The 23,002-nt window shown below is 43.6% G+C and overlaps 2 protein-coding genes and 1 non-coding gene across 4 annotated transcripts in view; all 3 read left to right on the top strand.

The window, feature by feature from the left end:
* Window positions 1-601, top strand: part of rps4x (ribosomal protein S4 X-linked) — a 7,383-nt gene extending 6,782 nt beyond the window's left edge. Inside the window, exons 6-7 of the mRNA XM_054753636.1 lie at window positions 11-168; window positions 440-601. Coding sequence (XP_054609611.1) covers window positions 11-168; window positions 440-541 — 260 coding nt within the window. The 3' untranslated portion in view covers window positions 542-601. The remainder of the gene's footprint in view (window positions 1-10; window positions 169-439) is intronic.
* Window positions 254-323, top strand: LOC129168581 (small nucleolar RNA SNORD61). The gene has a single exon (XR_008566294.1). It is a non-coding gene; the product is annotated as a small nucleolar RNA SNORD61 (small nucleolar RNA).
* A 2,522-nt stretch (window positions 602-3,123) lies between the features above and the next one.
* Window positions 3,124-23,002, top strand: part of nhsl2 (NHS-like 2) — a 39,544-nt gene continuing 19,665 nt past the window's right edge. Inside the window, exon 1 of one of the 2 annotated variants that reach the window (XM_054799921.1) lies at window positions 3,124-3,677. In XM_054799921.1, the coding sequence (XP_054655896.1) occupies window positions 3,389-3,677 (289 nt within the window). In that variant the 5' untranslated portion in view covers window positions 3,124-3,388. Of the gene's footprint in view, window positions 3,678-13,531; window positions 14,339-23,002 lie in introns of those variants that run through there. The other variant, XM_054799922.1, reaches the window with a different exon arrangement.

Here is a 23,002-nt window from a genome sequence, read left to right as displayed (position 1 = left end):
CCCCTGCCAGGTAACCTGTGCATGGTGACTGGTGGTGCTAACTTGGGTCGTATTGGCATCATTACCAACAGGGAGCGCCACCCCGGCTCCTTTGATGTGGTGCACGTCAAAGACAGCACAGGCAATAGTTTTGCCACCAGGCTCTCCAACATCTTTGTCATTGGCAAGGTGAGGACCAAAAATATTCAACTGATTGAAGTGATCATCACATGCTTTATTAGAACACATGCTGTTAGAAATAGAAGGATGTGGAGCAATGATGATGGAGTAGTTTTGACAGTAATGAGAAAACACAACTTAATCCTCTAAGAAGTTCTGAGCTCCTCAGCATGTGACACACTAAATCGTTCAACCTCAACAAATGTTTACAAGCTGCACATGCTTCAGCCACAAAAATAATCAAACAATTCCACGTCACCACCATCCCCTCAATCTCCAGGGCAACAAGCCGTGGGTGTCCATGCCCAGAGGAAAGGGAATCCGCCTGACCATCGCCGAGGAGAGAGACAAGAGACTGGCCGCCAAGCAGGGCAGCAGCTAAAATGGCAGACGACAGCCTGACCCCTGGTTTTCAAAATAAAATGTTATTTACAAAACACAAGGGTGTATTTTTTTTTTTTACCTAATAGTGGCCAAGTTGGAAAGTACCATTTCCCTTTGTTGTTTTCATCCTGGCATTCTGTGTAGTTTTACATCCTGCTGTGATGTTCGTTTTTTCATATTTCAGTATTTCCCCATCGAAGCATTCCATTTTTTGATCTTTCTCCCTGCCTGCATCTTCCTTTGCATCTGTTCCTACCTCATCTACCCATGCATCCCTCACTCCTCCCCCACTTGCTTCATCCATCCTTCTGCCTCACTGTTCTGAATCCAGTATCGGCCCATATGGCCACTGCGGCGATCCAGTCTGCTCTGAGCCTCAGAAACCTGGCCTGTGTTCACGCTTGTCCGGCCGTGCCTCTCCAACAGGACACGCTGTAATATCGCACACTGCATGTGCCACTATTATATGTAATATTTGGTGCCATCTGAATGGTAACGTGTCAAGTCCTTTTTAGAAATGCGTAGGTAACATTGTGGGCAATGCTTCACTTTCAAGAAATTTTCTATTTTGACTTGACCTTTAGATGACCCTCTGTGGCGATACAACAGCTTAAAACCACATCAAATATCTGATCATTTGAAATGAAATTAGCAGACGCCTGCCCTCTTTCCACTCGCTACGGCTCAAACGCCACATAGTTCCAAGCTTTAACATCCACTTACTGTCAGTTACACATGCGGGGGCGGGGGAACTCCTGGGTCCATGCTAGGTGGAGGTTCCCGTTGCTGAGCTTTGGACCGAGCTAGAACATGCATCAGAGCTTGTGCGTGAAAATGCGTGTGCTCCCCCTGCTGGTCTTTTGCTGACCACCTATTCTAGTATAGACAGCTGCTTGTAATCAGTTGGCCTGCATTTGATTGACTGGTTTGAGTGTCTGAACGCCCGGGCGCAGCCGGGGAAGGTTGTGTCGACTTCCTGTTATGACAGCGTCTTGACAACCGTGCATGGATGCTGGGGGATAAAGCTAGTTGGTTACCGTGGCAACGGATTGCTCCATGTGTTGAGCTGCGCCAGTTTACGGATGTCGTAGACGCACCCTCGCACGTTTCGGTTAAGTTTCTCATGTTGGTGTTGTCAATTGTGTCAATAAACGACGGTTTATGTTGAAATTCCGCCCCCCCAACCTTCATTATCCATAACAGACGGCTCGAACAAAAACACTTCGGTGGGCCAATTTCATGTCTGGGAGGGGTTGTTCAATGGGGCCCGAGGGGTGCACTTGATGGCCAGATGTTTTTTTTTAAGGAAGGGGAGGAGGAGAGTTGTATAAGGGAGGAACAGAAAAAAGAAAGTTTACACTGATATTCAGTGAAGTCAGCAAACACGTTGAGGTCAAAAGGCAGGTTTTTAACACAACCAAAGCAAGCCGGAGGAAATGGTTTAATTCTTAAAAGTTGACTTGAAATTGTTGAGAAGAAGTCCTTAGGCATTATACATGTTGCCCACCTCTTCGCCCCCAACATCACCACCCCTCACCCCGTGCCAATGCAAGTGTTTTTTGTGCACTCGTGTTGCATTCAGGGACATGTTCACCGCTCCCTCCTTTCCTACTTTTGGGGAAACACCAGACTGTTGCACACTTCATAGCAAAGTCAAGCTGTAGGAGGGAGTACAGGGGAGCCTTCAAAATAAAAGCAGCAGATGAAAAAGCACTACAAAATAAGCTTAGGGGCATACTCACAAAGGCCAGGGTCTCCTAACCTTTTACAGAGAGGACTGTGAGTACCCCCGACTCCCTCTCCTATACCCCGTTGGCTTACACTCACACTGAGCATTTGGCTTTGCCCTGTATCTTTGTGCCATCATTGCAATTTCTCTGACTCTGTGGGTTATTTCTATTCTGCATGTTGGCCGTTATCATTAATTACTGTACTTACGAGTGAAGCAATCATATTAGTCAACTCATGCACTCGAATGTAGTCGGGGGTGAGCGTGCGTGCCATGGGTTTTGACTTTTAGATTATTTTCAGTTTTTGTGTTTGTTTATATTATGGAATGTGTCTGTCCAGGGGTGCTGCTTGCCCCAAGGCAAGACAGGCAACAGCTTGGGGCCCCAGTCCAGTTGGGGGTCTCTGAGGGGTGGCTGACAAACGTCTACAGCAGTGGCGTGATGTAAAGGGGCCCAACAGACTCTAGAATTCGCATCTGTGTTTGTCAATATTAGGCATATGACTCGGCTACGTTGTGCGTGTTCATGCAGTCATGCCATTCCCTGACCCACCTCTTCCAGGGATGCACGGAGAGAACATGCTCACCCGAACCGGGATCTCCAGACTGTGAGGCTGATGTGCTATAGGCACTGTGCGGCCCACATGATGAACAAGCGAGCTTCCTCTTACTTCCAGCTCTGATAAGAAACATTAAAACGCATTATGGGTTGAATTGCTTTTATGCCACATGCAAATTGTAAGTATGCATATGTGTAACTGCAACAGTGAAGCCTATAGTGTTGTTCTAAGACTCACAGGGATGGGGTCCCATTGTGTGAACGCCTACGTTCATGCTTTAATTTTGAAAGGACGAACCGGAATTTGGAAGGTTTGACATCTTCACACCAGCTGAAGACGGCTTTATGGTAAAAAAGAGCGTAAAGCTCGGTAATGAGGACGCACGACTCACAGCCAGCTCCGAAGCTTTCCAACCAAAGCGCACTTTTTGACCCCCGAACACCCGGAGCATGCGTCCGTGCGCCGGAGGGAGGGAGACGGATGACGGGGATATAACTTGACCACCTGCGGAGTTTTGTTCTTTCTTTCGGAGTAGGTGGAAGATATCCAAGCAAGTATGCCTTTTTGTAAGAGGACGGTCCTGCCGAGGGATGTGTGCAAACCCGGTGGAGGAGGAGGAGAAGGGAGGATGCCGCAGGCGTTCGGGGACTTGGCGGACGTGTGCGCCGTTACCCTGGCCTCGATGCTCCGCCAGCTCTCAGACCTGTCCCGCCACTCGGTGGGCATCCTGGAGGAACTGGAGGGCGACCTGGTATCCATGTGTCGCCGCTCCGGCGCGCTGGAAGTCAGAGTGGGTCGCCTGCGGAGGCGCGTCGCCGAGATGGTCAGCAAGCCCCCGCCGAGATGTAAGAGGAAATGATGAGTTATTGAGGCTCAACTTTGTGAGCTTTTGGTGCATGCATGAGCTTTACTTGAGGGCGTGAGGATGCGAGAGCTTGACAGGTTCGAATAAAATCACCTGTAAACTGACGTAGTTAGCCTATTACGTAGTAAGTACGAAGTTTACTTGCCTTAGTTTTCACTTTAAATGTGTTTACCCCTTTTGCTGTATTTGTTGGATTGCTGCTGGCTGGTTATCATGGTTTGAGGCACCTGCAAGAGGACATTCAAGTGATTGTTTAAAGGTGCCAGCCAATCAGAAGCTTGCATTTATGAGCATTGCATTAGCCTCCGGTTTAGTGATGCCCACTTGCAGCTTGCTCATTTAACTCCTTCACCTTTCCTGCAGATATTTTAACCGTATTAAACAATGTGCTTCATTCATTGATCATTATTACCAATTATTTATGAATCAAATAACACTCCAAACACTTTTTTCAACCAATATATATAAGAAACCACCACGGGCTAGCATATGTTACGAATAGTGGTTTAAAATAACAGATTAAACACATAAATGTCTATATTTGTCGAGGCGAGATCGGCAATTTGGAGTCATTGTGTGGTCATGAAAGCTATACATTCAATGATAGCAAAGGATAGCAGCTAAACTTTGGCAAATTGCTATTGTTAGCTGACAACAAACATGACTAATGTGAGTGCGTGTGTTACGTGGGGCGTGGCTTACAGAGTCATAGCAGGAAGTAGGCAGAATATACAGTTTTCGAGGGTTGGCGGGCCCATGTAGTACCTAACCAAGGTAGACAGCACCTTTAATTAATCTACTCAGTTTAACTGATATCATTTTTAATTAATTAATTCCAAGTTTTCTGATTTTGTTGACACAAATTTTTTAAGTTACAAATTTTATTTGATTTTTCAACACCTTTTATTCTTTATTTTCCGTTCTTTTATCACTGCACAAGCTTTGCTTTTTTAAATTTGTTTTTCTCATATGAGTTTTATATTTTTTGTATTTTCATTGTACTCCGGTGTCCCTCCACGTTCCAAAAATATGCACGTTATGTAAACTGGAGACTCTAAATTGCCCATAGGTATGAATGTGAGTGTCAGTGGTTGCTTGTCTATATGTACTGGCGACCAGTCCAGGGTGTACCCTGCCTCTCACCCAAAGTCAACTGGGATAGGCTCCAGCATACCCCCGCGACCCAAATGAAAGTTAAGCGGCATAGAAAATGTAATTTAATCACCATATTTTCCCCCATCTTCCTTTTCTTTGCTTCATCTCTGCCTAATCTGCAAATCTATTGCTACCAAATCACTATTCTTTTCTCTACTAATTAGAAAATTGTGACACCATAAACACAGGAAGTTAGCAAACCTTTTAATGACAAAATATAAACACAGGAATTATTGTAAGTGTCAGCATGTTACACACATTGCATGAAGGAATTATCAGCAATAGACATGGAGAAGGGCTTAAGATCTGCTTCTTCCTACTCCTTTTTGGACATGTTGAGTTGCGCAAATGATGATGATAGCGTGAAGTCAATGTAACTTTGTAACAAAACACAAGCGCCATAACCATAATGATGCTGCAGAGATGCAACTGTGCATGCAGGAAATATGTCGTTTTTGCTTTTAGTTTGGGAGTTGCAACTTTGAAGGCTGAGCAAATATGTGCAGTGTGCAAGCAGGGTGATAATGGAGAGTCCATCCAAACACAGAACAGATGTAGCGCTGGAAAGAGGATAGGAAGATAAAACAAAACACAGCTTACTGTATAACTTACAGACTTTGTGCAGATGAGTGCATTTCTTACAACACACACGTGTGGGCTTCTGGCTGCAGCAAAGTGGGTCATGTGGGCAGAAGATGCCCGCGGTTAAGTAATCAATAGATCGTCATTATCTTACCACCACCCCCCTCACTCGCCTCCTGTTGTCTAAACAAAGATGCAACACAGTGACATAACTTTTCACACACACATTTTTTATTTGTGCAACACGTTTGAAACGTTTCTTCATATACAATCATGGGAAAAACAGCCGAACCGCTGCACACAAAAGGGTACAAATTGGGCACAACATACACCCACATTGTGTTGCCTGTGCTCTTTATTTTTTTTGACGAGTACACCACATGGCGGTGCTGTTATTAAACCCCATAAGTGAGACTGACATGAAACATTTCAAACAGGGGACTGACAAGCAAATCTCTGTAAAATGTCAAATTTGAGCAGGATTAGTTGAAAAAAACATGGCCGCCATCAGTGGAACATCTTTGCAGGGCCACAGGTGGGACTAAGCAACTAGTTGCGCATAAGTCATTGGTCATTTGTCTAATGGTGATAAAAGTTTGACGATATCTGTATTACATGTCTGGAACCGCTATGTGTCATATTGAAGCAGATGGTTTGAATGGTTTACTGTCATTATTTATAGATCATCTCTGGTGGGACTTTTTGGATTTTGGAGCTTTTTATCGCATGCTTTTTTTGCTTTGTATTTGTTGTTGTCGTGTGAGCTTGACTGTCTTGAACGGTGCGCAGAAATAAAAGCAATTATTATTATGACAGGAGATTTAAGTAGAGGCGGTCGGCCACAAACCCTGCTGGGAGCAGCCCAAGAATGTGAACAGGAACCAAAATATTGTTGTGTTTCCCGCGCCTTAAACGAATTCTCAGAGAAACCACATCTTCCTTGGAAGGAAACCAATTTACCGGGTTGAATTTCTCCGTTGCCTGTAGCTGGGAGCCTCACATTCCAGAATCCATCACTCAGGGAAGAATGAACGCCAACTACAGCAAAGGCCACCTGCTGTGACATCACACAAGTGGGCGTGACACAGTCCAGCTCACGTCATGGTCACGAGTTTCACCTAATCCTGGGCGTTTACCTCTCTTTCTGTCCGTCCTCCCTCGTTCCCACGGCGACCGTCAATCTCATGACTCCGGTGCCCCTCTATGTTGTAATTCCCACTCCTGCGTTAGTTTATCCTTCACACAACATGCACTGGTTTCTCACAGGCCGTCAAATGTCCACCGGCCCCCACTGTCAGTGAACGCCTCACCGCTGTGTTTGTTTGTATTGAAAACATGAGACTCTCTCGCTCTCTCTCTCTCTCTTTCTTTCTTTCTCTCTCTCTAGTCCCCCCTTTAAAGCCTTTGGATTATTTTGCATAATAATTAGCATTATTTTATGATATTATATCCTAGAATGAATGCTAAGAATGCTGCCAAAGTTGAGTTAACCTGTGGTTGTGTGCATCCTAAGAGCTGGAAGTTGTAGAATAGGTAAGCATCAGGTTATAGTTATTGTTGTTGTCTCTGGCTCCTCATTGGGACCCGCCCCTTCTATTGATGTCACAGGGTGAAACTGAAGTCACTATTTATGGTCAAGTTGTTATTGTTCAGTCCTCCCTGCAATGGGTCAAAACGGCACACATGCGTTGCCAAGAGCAGTTCAACTTTTCATCCTTTTTATTCAGACCACTCGCTTCTCTCGTACTTTTTCCTTGACCACGCTTGTTTCTACGGCAACCGGCTGGACCATTGTAGGCTCAACATGTGTCGGTGCACTATGACATTCCCAGTTCGGCTCGCCATTATGTTACTGCGACTACTGCAGGCTCAGAGACAGAAGAAAGCATGTTCATGAAGTCAAATGACATTCCGACAAATACAAACGCAGGCATTAAAAGGCAAAGATTGAGTGCATCTTCCAAGTTGTGAATAATAACAGACACCGCAGGAATCCGAGGGATTGAGTAACAGCAGTGATATAATGCAGGAAGAGGTGCCGTTACTGTGTGTTTGTGCAGCTCCAGAAAGTTTCCCTGCAAATGTGAGAGTATTTTCCAGTGGGCCCTTTATCATGTGCACACACACTGCAGTGTGAGCATGAGGAATAAAGTCATGAGGCTTGTGTTTATATGATCTCATTGGGAGCAGATTCCCATCACAGTGGAATGAAAGGGGAGGGGAGGAAGAGTGCGGAGGGTGGGGGAAATGGCGGCGGGGGGAGGCCGAAAGAGGCGGCGCATTGTCCGAAAAGCAGATGTTGCCTCCATGATGGCGTTTACAGTGCATACGAGCAACACACGAGGAAAGAAGGTGTTGGCGCGGCGCTGCAGTGGAGAGGCAGCCGGCCAACTGACAGAAATTTAACAACAGACTTCTCCCAGTTCTGTATAGTGTGGCAGGAATGCACACGCCACATGGCGTGAATAAGCAGCTTGTTTGTGTGTAAACAACCACACAGTGCATGGCTCGTGTGGAGGCCGTGATCACACTCCTTGCATTTGGCGTGTGGGCCAATATTGTGTTGTGTCACCTGTACATGTCCTCTATATGCCCTCGAATCATGCGTGTGGTCCCCAGCCAATCACAGGGCATATATAAACAAGCAACCGTTCACGATCACATTCACACCAACTTAGAGTCTCCAATTAGCCTATGCATGTTTTTGGAATGTGGGAGTACCTGGAGAAAACCCACACATGCATGTGGAGAACATACAAACGCCACACAGCAGTGTCAAGCAGTCAGGGGAGGCACATGAGCCTCTGTGAAAAATACAAAAACTAATAATATCATAAGAGAAATATTAATATGTGTCCATTGAACTGTATTATAAATGTATTTTCTGTATGATTACAATCGTTTTGAACATATTCTTGAGTAAAAATCACTGAATTTTCAGATTTTCTGATCAAATACAGCAGGGGTTCCCAAAATGTTTCTGCCGAGGGCTGCATACTGAAAAATCAGAGAATGCGGGGGCCACATTGATGCTTTCTATTTTGTAAACCAACCCATGTGGATATGCTAAGAAGTTATGGGTGACAAAGTGTATTATTCATTTTTGCATACATTTGTTTTTTTGTGGTTTTTTTTTTTTTACAAATATTTCAAGTTTATTCTCGTAAATCTTTCTCTCTTAATGTTATCACTTTATCCCAAACTATTTTGACTTTGTTCTCGTAATATTAGAACATTTTCCCAACCTAATTGCGCATTTATTCTTTTTTGTTTGTTTGTTTTCTCATGATGTTATGTTAAAACGTTTTTTCTTTAATATTTGAGCTTTATGCTTCTAAAATAATTTTTTCCTTGTAATGTTATGACTTTAGTCTTGTAAAATTATGCCTTTTTTTCTAATATGTTGATGTTATTCTCGTACAATTACTGCTTTTTTTTTCCATATTGATTGCTGGCTGTCACGATTGGCCCCCGGGCTGCAATTTGGACACCCCTGGAATACAGGGTAGAAAACTAAGATGAGGCCATCATGAGCGTGGCTTCTAGCATATACAGTAGAGTACAGTTATTAGGCATTCTCTCCCCTGCATTTGTGGATTTCTTTTCTCTGCTTTCAATTCTAAATGATTTTTTTCATGGTAACTTATTACAATTGGTGGTCTAGTGGTTAGCATGTTGGCCACACAGTCACAGTCAGAAGATCGGGAAGACCTGGGTTCGAATCAGCCGTCTGCGATTGGCTGGTGGGGGATCGAAGTGCAATTAAAGCCCTGGTAGGTTTTTGTGCTTTTCTCGGCGATTGTGACGCAGACAGTCATGTGAAAAAAGACCATGTCATGTTTTCATGACTGTAAATGCTACGACAAAGTATTAGGGCCACATTGAGAAAACAAAATCAGAGATTTTGAGAATAAAGTCGTAAATTTACAAGAGTAAAATTGTACATTTATGAGAAAAAACTCGTAAGATTGCGTGTCAGAGGGAAAATAGTTCTATTTTCTCTTGGTCGGGTAGGAAGGAAACTTTCCTCTTGCTTCAGGCAAGCTTTTATTTATAACGTGGCAGCAAAACCGAGCAGTTGAGCACAAACAGATTTGCATGTCTAGCCCTTCTCCCGCATGTGGCGCTCACACTTCCGCCTTGCTTACCGCCACATGCCCAAGGCCAAAAATCACAATCACAATCACAAAGTCCCCCTTTTTCATAGCTGTATCAGACAATGCCTGTAGCATAAAGTTACGAGTTACGGGTTTTTCGTAATATTTTGTAATACTTTATTCTCATAACATTACAAGTTTTTTCTCGTAAGACTTTATTTGTGGAAATTTACGACTTTATTCTTGAAATCACAGATTTCTTTTTTCTCAATGTGGCCCTAACACTCTGGCGTAAAACGACATGTGTGACACACCCTATGGGTTGTGGTGAAAATGCTCTGGATGACATGCTAGCATACGGTACAGGCCAAACGTTTGGACACTTCTCATTCACTGTGTTTTCTTTATTTTCATGACTATTTACATTGTAGATTCTCAAAACTATGAATGAACACATGTGGTGTACCCTTGGTGTTCTCTCAATGAGCTTCATGAGGTAGTCACCACCTGAAATGGTTTTCAATTCACAGATGTGCCTTGTCAGGCTTACTTTGTGGAATTTCTTGCCTTATTAATGGGTTGGGACCATGGGGTTGTGTTGTGTGTGTCAAACCGTTGGTCTGTACTGTACCTGTAATACAGATACTGTATCCTCAAAGTTTTACATTCACCAGACAAATGGTCAATAGACTTACGGACAGTTAGATGCAAAGACATTTTGCTTGATGGTGGCCGTGTTTTTCACCTAACCTTACTCAAAATCCCCGAAAGGTGTGCACCAGATTTTCACAACGATTCAGCTTGACACCCTAAAGAAACAGTGGGCGTTTTGTCACATTGAGCTGTGTGAGAAATTTCAAGTCACGTTGTCACCTTGTGATGTATTTGCCGAAAAATTATAGCACAGGAAACACAGCAGGGGTGCATTTTTTGACAAATTTCCATCCTTTGTGCATGAGCTCAGGATAGAAGAGTTACACCTTGTGGTGCCCTCATTTTTTCACATGATTTGATATGCTCTAATTGCCACTAGGCGGCAGCAGAGCTCATCTATTGCTTCCTAAAGTTTCTCTTCTTGTGACCTCTGCTCCACTACTTCTCTCACTCCTCACTGCGTGTGTGTGAGTGTGATATCTCCTTCTATATTCCGTGCAGAATCCCAAATTCCTGGAAATTTTGAGGATCCGTCCAACATGAAAAACCGCTGCGGCTGCCCTGAAAGCCCCCTTCTGCACTGAATAATACATGTTAATATCTTTTCTATTGTCAGTGAAATTCTAACGCAGCTTAGAAAGTGATGAGAGCAGGAGAGACCACCTCCTCCCTCGCTCCATCTGACCCTCCCACAAAAGTCTGCTTCCAATTATCAAGCATGCAGAAGAAAAATAGAGCCGTCACTCCAACCCCCCTCCCACCCTCACCTCTCCCACTTTTCCCTCCATTTGCTGTCTGCTGGAGGGAGGGAGAGAGACGGTGCATTCACTGTCCCTTTGTATTTGGCAGTGTTTGCCTGCAGGACGAGCAGCACCCAGGTATGTGTGTGTGTGTGTGTGTGCATTCATGCATCACTTTACAGAGTGAAGCTATGGAAGCCTTTCAGGCTGTTGTAACATGATGTGGTATTTTGTACAGAATAATAGTTGTGAATAATAGTTGGAGTCAGATGATGGACAGCTGGCCTTAGTTTGCAACTGTCTTCTTGCAGGATTGAGGTCCTCTTAAGGCCCATAAACATGATGTCGTCATTGTGTTTGCTGCTGTATTTGTTCATTATTATATACTACATGCATGCTTTCTACCTTCCGACATTTCAATGGAAAGGTGCACTGAGGTGAGCTTTTAGGACAGACGAGGCACTCTTGTCTCATGTTTATGATTTCATTTTGAACTCCCAAATAAGGAGTTAACTGGAGGACTCCTTGTCCCCGTCGTGTGACCGTGTCCTCTGGTGTTCAGCTCCTCTGGGGATTAAACGATTCTCTCCGGACACGAGGAATGTGTGAGCATTTGTCCTCGTGTGAGGGAGAGGTTTTTTTTTTCAAAGTTTTTTTTTTTTGACATTAATGAGCATTAATATTCAGGATTTAGCCACCACTGGCCTCAAGTATTTTTCTGGATTTACACGTTATGTAAGAATCCTGCAATAAAGTAGAATATACTATTTTTAAAATCAGGTCCTTGTGCATTTTTGCATCCTGAAGCACGGTGCAGCTTTCCAGCGATTACCAATTGGATGACTTACTGTAGGTGCCTTGCTGACCTGCACCTCAGGTGCAGCTGGGTTGCTGGGTTGAATCCAACCTGAGACTGTCAATGACAAGAAATTTGCAGATGAAGGACATTCAGCTTGAAATTTCATCGAGAAAATAAGCGGATGTTCATTGCTTCTGACCTTATCTTCAAGGGAACATCCGTTTCATTTCCCCTGTGCTTTTTGGGAAGAGTATACTACATTTAGCATTGCCAGCTCTTACAAGGAATCCCTTCACTTTCCTGAGGCATTCTTTCTTAGCGTTGAGGGGCAGACCTTAGGAATGCTGATGCAAATTAAATTAAAGCGCATAATGGAGCAGAACTAAAACCAACAGCTTGGGCTCGAGTCCTACCTCAGCACTATGATGGTACACATGCATAATCAAATGACATCCAATACGGAGATAATACTGCTGTTTGATTGGCGTTACAGTGGTGTGAGAAAGTGTTTGCCCCCTTCCTGATGTCTGTTTTTTTGCATATTTATCACACTTAAATGTTTCAGAGCTTCAAACTTGTAAGTATTAGTCACTGACAACACAACTGAACACAAAATGCAGTTTCCAAATGAAACTTTTTATTATTAAGGGAGAAAAAAAATCCAAACCTACATGACCCTGTGTGAAAAAGTGTTTTTGAAAGAAAGTAAGTGCGATCTATCAGTCTGGAAAAGGTTATAAACTCATTTCTAAAGCTTTGGGACTCCAGCGAATCACAGTGAGAGGCATTACCCAAAAATGGCGAAAACATGGAACAGTCGTGAACCTTCCCAGGAGTGGCCGGCCAACCAAAATTACCGCAAAATTAGCCCAAGAGCGCAGCGACGACTCATCCAAGAGGTCACAAAAGACAACACAACAACATCCAAAGAACTGCAGGCCTCACTTGCCTCAGTTAAGTTCAGTGTTTATGACTCCACCATAAGAAAGACACTGGGCAAAAATGGCCTGCATGGCAGAGTTCCAAGACAAAAACCACTGCTGAACAAAAATAACATTAAGGCTCGTCGCAATTTTGCCAGAAAGCATCTTGATGATCCCCAAGACCTTTGACAAAACACTCTGTGGTTTGATGAGACAAAAGTTGAACGGTTTGGAAGGTGTGTGTCCCATTACATCTGACGTAAAAGTAAACCGCATTTCAGAAAAAAAAACATCATACCAACAGTAAAATATGGTGGTGGTAGTGTGATGGTCTAGGGGTGTTTTGCTGCTTCAGGACCTGGAAGACTTGCTGTGATAAATGGAACCATGAATTTTGCTGCCGACCAAAAAAGTCCTGAAGTAGAATGTCCAGCCATCTGTTGGTGACCTCAACCTGAAACGAACTTGGGTTCTGCAGCAGGACAATGATCCAAAACACACCAGCAAGTCCACCTCTGAATGGCTGAAGAAAAACAAAATGAAGACTTTGGAGTGGCCTAGTCAAAGTCCTGACCTGAATCCTATTGAGATGCTCTGACATGACCTTAAACAGGTGGTTCATGCTGGAAAACCCTCCAATGTGGCTGAATGACAACAATTCTGCAAAAATGAGTGGGCCAAAATTCCTCCACAGCGCTGTAAGAGATTCACTGCAATTTATTGCAAACGCTTGATTGCAGTTGTTGCTGCTAAGGGTGGCCCAACCAGTTATTAGGTTTAGTGGACAATCACTTTTACACACAGCGCCATGTTGGTTTGTATTTTTTTCTCCCTTAATAATAAAAAGTTTAATTTAAAAACTGCATTTTGTGTTCAGTTGTGTTGTTTTGACTAATAATTACATTTGTTTGATGATTTGAGACATTTAAGTGTGACAAACATGCAAAACAATAAGAAATCAGGACGAGGGCAAACAATTTTTGTGGCTTAATCAGGTTCAAAATATTAAAAACATCTCTCGGTATGAGTGAGTCAAAACTGAGCATTATTATTATCTCTTTTGTTTGTGCAGGTGTGCCGATACAATGATGTGAAGTATGATGTCCACATACTTTTGTCCATGTGGCACATCCCTCCTCAGTTTTCCAGTCACATTGCAGCCAGCCCCCATTAGAAACCCTCCCCTCTCCGTCTTATTTCTCGCTCTGCCTCCCTCCAGCGCTCTCACGCACTCCGGCCTCTGATTGGCTGCTGCCTGCCTGGCTCTTTATGAATTGAGCTGCAGTGCTTGGATGTGACTGGCTGGTTGCTAATCAACACAACGAGCTATCTCTCCCTCTCTCTCTCACGCTCATACACACATGCTAACTGACACGCTAACATATGATTAGCCAACAGCTCACGTAAGCAAGGTGCAGTGATGCTCCCTCTCTCTCTCTGTTGCTCAATGTTTCTCTGTCTGGCTCACATACTCAGCCTCGCACTCATGGGATGCAGGCGCCGCGGGGTGACGCTGTGACGCCTTTTTGCCTCACTCACACACGCACCTTCGTCTTTTTGTCTTTCACTCCCTGCATTGCCTCTTGTGTGTTGGTGGAATGCCACTGCTGTGATGTTTTGGGACAGGAAGAATAGTATGGGCAATTCCCAAAAGCGGCCCAAAGGGAGACACAGACCCAAATCGGCAACAGGTACTTTTGCGTCTATCTATGGTACATTTAGATGTGCATATCTATCTATATATCTATATGTATCGAGCCAGCCATCTTTCAGTGTGTCCAACTTACTCATTTGCTTTATCGCCACATTCCTGCCTCCATACATGTCATACTAGCATGGTTCATCTCCTCCTGCATAGGAATGAACTGGGTCAGTCGGTCTTGACGAAGCTGGAACAGAGCATGCATGTGCGTGAATGCACATTGTGTGTATGTGTGATTAATGGGCTGCACAGGCTCGTCCCGCATGAGATCATCAGTGGGCTGTTTCCACATGATGTGCACGCGAGTTTGGACCGAGTGAAGCAAGTGGGATTTGGGAGGTGACAGGCGTCATAAATCTGCAAAATAGAAGACGATGGCCGGACGAGGAAGAAGAAGGGGAGGATGTGGCGGTCGAAAGCCACAATGGACGTGCTGCAGAGATGCAGGAGTAAACCCTCAGGAGGCTGGTGATGTGTATGCATGCAGCAAAGCAGCCCTGTCACAACATAATCAGTAAAAAGGCTTCCAGACACCTTTGACCTTGACTTGAACGGCACCTGAATGGCGTTCCTGTGGCCTGTGGCGATCACACGACATCCACCAGGCCAGTTGCTTGAAGTGGTTGATGCTTCATGTGCAACCACATGATGTGGAGGTCACATTAGCGGCCTACTCCACGAACTGGCTTTCAATTTGAAATACCACAGCCATCTCTGTTCACTCCCTGATGCTGACGTGCTCAAGAGCAGGCTCATTCATATGCTTGCTGATGGATGATGTCATTTGGGGCGCTGCAGGCGTGCAGCGAGGGAGAACAACACAAAAAAGGAAGCAGGAAGTGGGAAGAGCGAGGAAGACGAGGTATAGAGCAAAGAGACACAAAAGAAAAGCGGCATACAGGATGAAGAAGTTGTAGCAAAGAGAAGAGGCGGTGCCTGCGGCTGTTGTCAAGGCAACCGTACAGGTGTTGAAGCAGGTCATTTGGATGCTTACTGGTGGACAACAAGCGTGTTTGTGTGTCAGCTCATTTGTAAACAACGTGTGTGCAACCTACTGATCTGACTTTCATGTTGCATCTATTTGTGAACACTAAAAGTTGCCTTTTTTGAGGGGAAAAAAAATGCTCTGTGCTGTTCACAGCCACTAGAGGGCGTGTGTGCATGATTGATGGCATGTTAGAGGTAGGTGATACTGCAAATCTTACTGGTATTGATCCAATACCAAGTAAATACAGCGCCGTTACTGATACTTTTTACTTGGACATTTTTCAAGATCATTTAAGGATTTTGCGACGTCTGCCTTCAATGATCGTGATCATGACTGAGGCAAACCAGAAAATATATTTGTATCAACACATTTGTGAACAATTTTAACAATATTAGATAATACAACATAAGACAATGCAACAATATCAACAAAATAATACAATTATTCACTTTTATGATGTACAATTGTTTGAGCAATAATAAAGCCAAAATAAGTAAACAAAAGAAAAAACTATTATTGTCCAAGGACTTATTCCCAACAACAACACAATAAATACATACCCCCCACCTCTCGCATTTGTTACCATATTAACGGTATTTAAGACGGTATTTTTGACTGAGAAAACTGTCTGAAAAGACGGGTTCTCTTATAATTGGGGTTCTATAGCACATGAAACCACATAGCAGTCTATCACACACATATAGAGGGAGAGAGCTGAGCAAAGACAGCACTTATATCTGCGTCTGTGTGTGTGTGTGTGTGTATATTAGCGGTGTTGCAAGATTTCGTCACAGTATATATCGCGAGATTAAAACGTGACGACATTTCTCGTTAGGAGAAAAACTGAGAACAGGGCAGCCATAAGCCTGAACCACATTGCAGCCTTAGCAAACAACATTGTGCGCATTGCATGTGCAAATTTGAATGCAATGGTGATCAGTGAAGTAGAGTCATCAAAGAGCTGCTAAGAAATATGATTAACATGATTTTGAAAAAACATTCATTTTGTCTTAAGTATTATTCCAAAAATGGGTCTCGAAAAGAGGCGTCTTATGTTCGTGTCAATACAGCTATGTATTTCTTTATTTGCCATTTTGGCTCAATTTCTGAGGGATTTGCTGTCATTTATTGGGTGTATTTCTGCATATTTGTACTATTGTTAAGGCCAATCTCATTAAAGCCCTTTAAGGTGAATGGAGAGGAAGCAGCCAGGGAAGTGGTGGAGGAGGAAGAAAAGAACAGAAGGAAAAGGGGGAGGTACAACATCCTCCCTTGATTCTCGATTTATTTCTTTCCCTCCTGTCCTTTCACTCTACGCAAACCCCCCACCCCCCCAACCACTGCCTTCAGTTTGCGCTCCTCTTGGTCACCTCCCTTCTGCTGTGCTCCCTTGCAAGTTAGTGTTCCTGTGCTACTTCGAGCGAATCAGACATGGAGCTTTTCTGGGCAAGGCCGGGTAAGAAAGTGACAGCTAGATGGGTTGCGTTGTGTCGCCATGATTGTGCGGGGTGAAGGCCAACAACTTTCTCTGCGCTTCTTTTGATTATGCAGGATCACCATGACACCATGTGACTCCTGCACACTTTAATGCTAATGCTGCCATACAAACTTTGCTAACAGTAATATATACCAATATCTGACTATTACGTGTATTAGTCTACTTTTAGGTAGATGTAGTGTCATGATAGTTCTTGTTTGGGATTGAAACATGTGAAATGGCCGTGAATGTTTGTACTACTCTTTAGTTTTGATTATGCCGTTCTGTGGATTCGGAACATTTTGTGGGGGGAAAAAATTAGGTCACAAAGTTTTGCCATTTTCCAGCACAAATAAATGTGGAATGTGGAACCACATGGAATTTGATGATGTCCAAAATGGTAGCATGCAAACAGTCGTACGTCGAAAGGAGTCACATGAGGTCAGCTCAGGTTGTGTTGGTGTGTTTATCATGAATCAGACTCTGGCTCGCTGTTATTGTGGTTACGAGGGTTTTTAATCCAGCAATATTCCTCGCATCCAACACACAGAGATGGCCGAGACACAATTTTTTGTCGTTTTCACATGTAGGATGGAAAAATGAACCCTGACCCATACACACATACAGAATGCGGTCTTTCACACACTGCCTACATACACATGCAGAATTTCACACACTTCCATACCATGCAGATTAGCTTAGTGTGAGCAGTCAGGTTTGAAATTCACTTGATATGCAGATGAGTTGCAAAAGGTGGCGCCGTGTGTCCGTCGGACTGGGTCAGCCCAGCACCGGAGTGATGGATGGAGGAGTCATGAAGGTCACACAGTATTTAATTGTCGTTATTTTTGTTTGTAACTATGTAGTATTTCATTGATTTGAATTGGCTTTGAGTCAAGTACTGTAATTTCCGGATAATAGAGACCGGTATGTAAGACACACCCACTAAATTTAAAGAGAAATAAAGACTTGTACATTTATAGGCCGCACCTGTCTATAAGCCATAGGTGTTCACGTCGTAATGTGGGATATTTAGTGCACAGAAAGGTGTTCCACGGAAAGATTTGTTAAACTTTTGATGAAATGCTTTTTTCCAAACAGTGCGTGTAATATTACAAGTTAAACAGTACCCTTAAAGTCATTAATCGCCGTTCGCCTCTTCCTCCTTGGAGTTAAAACCACAAATTAGCCATTAAGCTTAAGCTGTCCTCTTCATCATACAGCAGTCCAGCCTTTCGAAACTTGTTTGTGATAGTGGACAGTTGGCGGTCCGAGCAGTCCAAACAGAAGCTGTAGTAGTTCATCACTTGATCAAACTTACTTAAGATACGTCAGAGATCGCCACATACGACTTCAAAACATGATATTAGCTTCCGCTTCACTCATCCACGTCACTACTTCCTGAAGCTGCAGTCTAAGCATCATGGGAAATGTAGTTTTTAGTTATTATATTAGCCGCATCATCATCTGTACAAGTTGGAGGGTTGACAGCGTGAGAAAAAAGTAAAATAATTAAGTAAATAATGAATAAAGCTTAACATAATGATGAAGGTTTAAATCCTCATTTAGTCAGGTGACATATTAGTCAAATGAGTCGGCTTGAATTGGGGCAAAGGTAGGCAGTGACCAGCAGGTGGCGCTGCTGTGAAAAAAGCTTCAGGATTTTTCAGTCAAAACCAGTCAGACAGACAGGACGATGTGCAGATCAATTGCTAAACGCGGCATAGTGCATGGTGATGGCTGAAGGCGCAGTGAGGAGGAGCCAAAGAGCAGCAGAGAGATTTCATAGCGTAAAATGTCCATCTGTGTGGAAGTTCAAGGTTAAAAGTGATGTTGTCATTTAAAGACTTAAATTGACACTTAAAAATACGGTCATGGTCAGCTTGGACTGAGACCAAGGGGGTTAGTGACCAGCGGATAGGATTGCTTAGTGTGCGGCGTGTGTTACTACCGCCTATACAATACAGGACTGGAATGATTTAAGACCTTGGGAGAGGTCTGCACTGCTTCTCGTTTCCATGAAAGAACTGAAAGCCATGTTCTGCCATGTGCTGTTAGTGTTTATCTCCAGGAAAAAAGCAGGAAATAAATCCAGTGCTTCCAGTTTCCTGTCAGGGTCTGCCTGCCAGACAATCCAACCAGCCATCGGTTGGTTGGGCTGCGGAACATCGAGCCACCGAAAGGCAGCATGACAAGGCAACATCCTCAGGTGGAGTTTGTTATATTGTGCCACCAGTGACAGGAAGCAGTACCAGTTCAAATGGAAGCATGGCAGCGGATAATAAGATGCCTCTGGGGATGCTCGTGCATTTCTGTGTGTGGAGCGTTTGGACGTTGGTGCATGTTTGCCCCTGTATGATTTGACATCAAACAAACTGAGCTTGAGTTGCCTCAAATATTCACGTCGCATCAAATGTTAAAGCGACATGGTGTGTTGTGTTCACGCTGAGCCTTTCGCTGCTTCCTCGTGTTGCGTTCAGAGGGAACAGTCCCAGTGGGAAGAAAGTCATCACGCTGGCTTTGTGTTGTCTTAAAGATTTATTTGCTGGGGTTGCATGCTCAGGTGTGTGAGGATGATAAAGGATGACTGAGCAGGATGCACTGACGCACTGTCAAAAGGCAATGGGGGGACCCAGAGTGCACTGGGAGTGGTGGAGACATTGACCTTGGAAGACCATAGGCAGGAAATATTGTGTGCGTGCGTGTGCGTGTGTGTGTGTGTGTGTGTCTGTCCTCATAAAAAAATCACCTCTCTCCACCTGCCCACCCTTGCCTGGTGACATCACTTCCTTTTCCTGAGTTGCAGCAGCTTTTCATCCATTGTACAAGTCTGCAAACTTGCCGACATCCTGCAGAAATTGCTGAGTCAGCCCGATGCGCAGTCTGAGCGCCATCAGTCATGGCGATAGATAATCAATGGCTGTATGTGTGTGTGTGTATCGGGTGTGTGAAGCCACAGTTTGTCATTATTTGCAGTTCATATTAAACATTCTTGGCACAGCCTTGAAGAAAAACGCACTTTGCACGTGATTTCTCAGCACCTTTTAATCGTTTACCTGCTTTCGGCTCACAAAAAGCAACTTTGAAGGAAAGCTGACGCGGGAAATTAAGATAAAGCCCACATTTACATGCAGAATGGATTTCCATGCCACTTTTGAATGTGTCAACGCTTAAGTTGGATGTGTTTTTTGCATCCATTGACTCATTTGTTTGGCGGCAGGGCCTCACTGTGACATCACTGTGGGTGTCAGATGCTCCACGTCAACACGTTCAGTGCAATCTGGCTTTGTTTGCTGCTGTCACAGTCTGTCTATGTTGTCATGATGCATGATGCATGCAGCCAAACACAAACACAAGTCTGCTGAGTGCATTTCTTCTGCCGGAGGCTCATTTAAAGCAACATGGCCATACGCAGCTGTGAGCTTTTGACCCCATTTAGTATAAAATTATGCTTTTAAAGCAAACCAGAGTGACTCATTTGCAGCAGACCCATGACTTTAATAGAAGGCCACAGAACATGGTGATAATGAGATAAACATTTTTTTTGCATTCATCACAAAAGTGCACCCAAAGACAAACATTTGAAGCGTGTGTGGAATTTTGCTCATTAATTATACAGTATATGATGCAAACAGCAGTTTATCCTTTCTTATCCCCACTGAACTTTCGCAGCAAAAAAAAATTGATCACTTTTCAGACATGACGTTATTAATAAGGAATGAGGTGTGTGTGTTTTAGCGGTCATCCCATGTGTATCTCATTTGAACTTTTCAGCCCCTTCACATTTGCATGTATCCATGACAACACGTATTTTTCCAGGAATAATTGTCATAAGCAAACACAGGACATGAATGTGCGCCTGTGTGACTCATGGCTAGTCCTCCTTGTCCGGCTGACCGTCACAATCAAAGTGACGCAAAGCTCCGCATCGCTAATGGCCGTGAAATTGGACCTTTGTTCTTGTTGGCAGACATGCACGCGCATGGACGCCAATTAGATCTAGATAACTGCACGTGCATACGCACAAATACTAAAACAATTGCGTGCAATTGGTGCTTAACATTAGTCCCAATCATAATCATAGTTTATTTTGAACATGCTGGATATAGTTTATAAGCAAATCTTATTGAATCCAATCCCTTCTCCCTGCCCAGGCAACTACTGATCATTTCACATCCCTTATTTAACATATTCCCACCTACACCATTTATACAATACATTTTTTAAAATGAAAAAACAAATAATGAAGAAACAAAACAAAGAAATAAAAATAGTTATAGACAAAATACCATCAATAATGAATGAATGCAGGAGTACATGTACATACAAAGGTATCTTATCATAACTTATCAAATAATGATGAATAAATCCAGAAATCTGACATTGTATAGTTCATTCTCAGCTCTGTGTTTCCTCCTTGCACCTTGTAAAAAACATTTGTCCTATTTCTTCAACTGGCTTACATTAATACAGAACATTGTTCTGCTCTCCATAATGTTGACACGCAACTGTTTCTTAAAGTGGCTCCTACAGTATTATTACTGTATTATTATATGGCTCCGCTCAGTCTGTTCCATAATTACGCTCCACATCTTGACATGCTACTGTTTTTGAAATGGCTCAAACAATTAGTACAATGCTCCGCTCATGTTTGTTTCATAATTTGACTCCATCTTTTGATACACTGATACACTGCTGTTTCAAGGTTGTTGTTTGCTTGGTGCATCATTTTAACCGTTTGAAAATATACCTCATTGTTAGTGACTTCTATAATTATTCCATTTATCTCCCCCATAACATTGGGATCAATGTTCTCTTAGGGCGGCCATATTGTTTCAGCCTGGTTAGTTGCCTTTCTGTTAAAAGCATTATGATGAAGATGACAACGATTTTTGTGGTGAGGGGAATGTGTCAGCGCTTTAGGCCTTCGAGGTCGCAAAAAGTCATTAGTTTCCATAGTGACAGTACACCTGTCTTTGCGTCAGGGGGCAGCGCTGAGCCACAGTTCAACCAACCGACTGTCTGCCTGCTGCAGTCTGAACTGCACATTCATACTCGCACGCCCAGTTCTCCATCAGACGAGCACGCGCAGCACATACACTTTGCTCCATCACCGGAAGCGCAGTCTTTTGCATGTGTGCATGAACAGTGTGTCCATTAATGAGCCGCCTGCACACACCTCTCTCACCAAGGAGTACAATGTGTTTGACACATCCATGATGCACAAAATACAGACTGTACCTTTAAAAGTGCAGGTATATCTTGTATCCCTAGTAGAAGTGGGCCTATGTCCATCCAGCCACACTATCACAATATCTTCCCTCATTATCATGAACAAAATGAATGTTTTTGTTAGAGATTAGATTAGCGAGATTAGAGTTAACTTTATTGTTATTGTGCAGGGTGCAGGTACACAGCTAAAGTGGAAATGTGGGAGTATTTAAAGGTAACGTCAGCATATTCACAGGTGACTGTTAGTGTTTTGACCATATACTTTATTTTTGTGGCTTTCTTTGATGTGAATGTGTCACCCAAAAAACTAAAACCCGAATGGAGTAGATCAGGGGTCTCAAACACAATTTACCTGGGGGCTGCTGGGGGTAGAGTCTGAGTGAGGCTGGGCCGCATCAAGTATTGGGAGTAGGGCTGGGAATCTCGGGGTACCTCATGATACGACACGCGATACATGGCTCACAATAACAATAATATCTTGATACAGTAATAGGGTGAATCAAAGAAATAAATAAATAATGTCACAGTTTATGTTTTGCGGCATTCAGCTGGGATAGGCTCCAGCTTACCCGTGACCCTAAAGAAGACAAGCGGTATAGAAAATGGGTGGAATTTGTCAAGTCGTGGGCCGCAAAATGTGAATTGGCTGGCCGCAAATGGCCCGCGGGCCGCGAGTTTGAGACCCCTGGAGTAGATGGTTATCCTGGTTTCAAAGTGGAGGACATGCGCCAGAAGACTTCAGGGGAGTGGCGCAGCAGCCTGAGACAAAGAAAAGCATCGTTTTCAAACCTACTAATCGAACTTAAATTAGTTTAGCAGGCAAAGTGAATTATTTGTAAATTATTTTTGTCTTATTTGGATTATTGTGAGCGAGTAAACAGAGGCTGAGCTGAGCAGAAAACTACATCAGGAAATCTTTTTTGGGGTGTTGGGGGATGGGGGGGTGTAGCAGGGGC

The sequence above is a fragment of the Dunckerocampus dactyliophorus genome, chromosome 15 (genome assembly GCF_027744805.1).
Source record: "Dunckerocampus dactyliophorus isolate RoL2022-P2 chromosome 15, RoL_Ddac_1.1, whole genome shotgun sequence".
Lineage (NCBI taxonomy): Eukaryota > Metazoa > Chordata > Actinopteri > Syngnathiformes > Syngnathidae > Dunckerocampus > Dunckerocampus dactyliophorus.
Note: the sequence above shows the minus strand (reverse complement) of the source record. Positions and strands in the feature narration are given on the sequence as shown.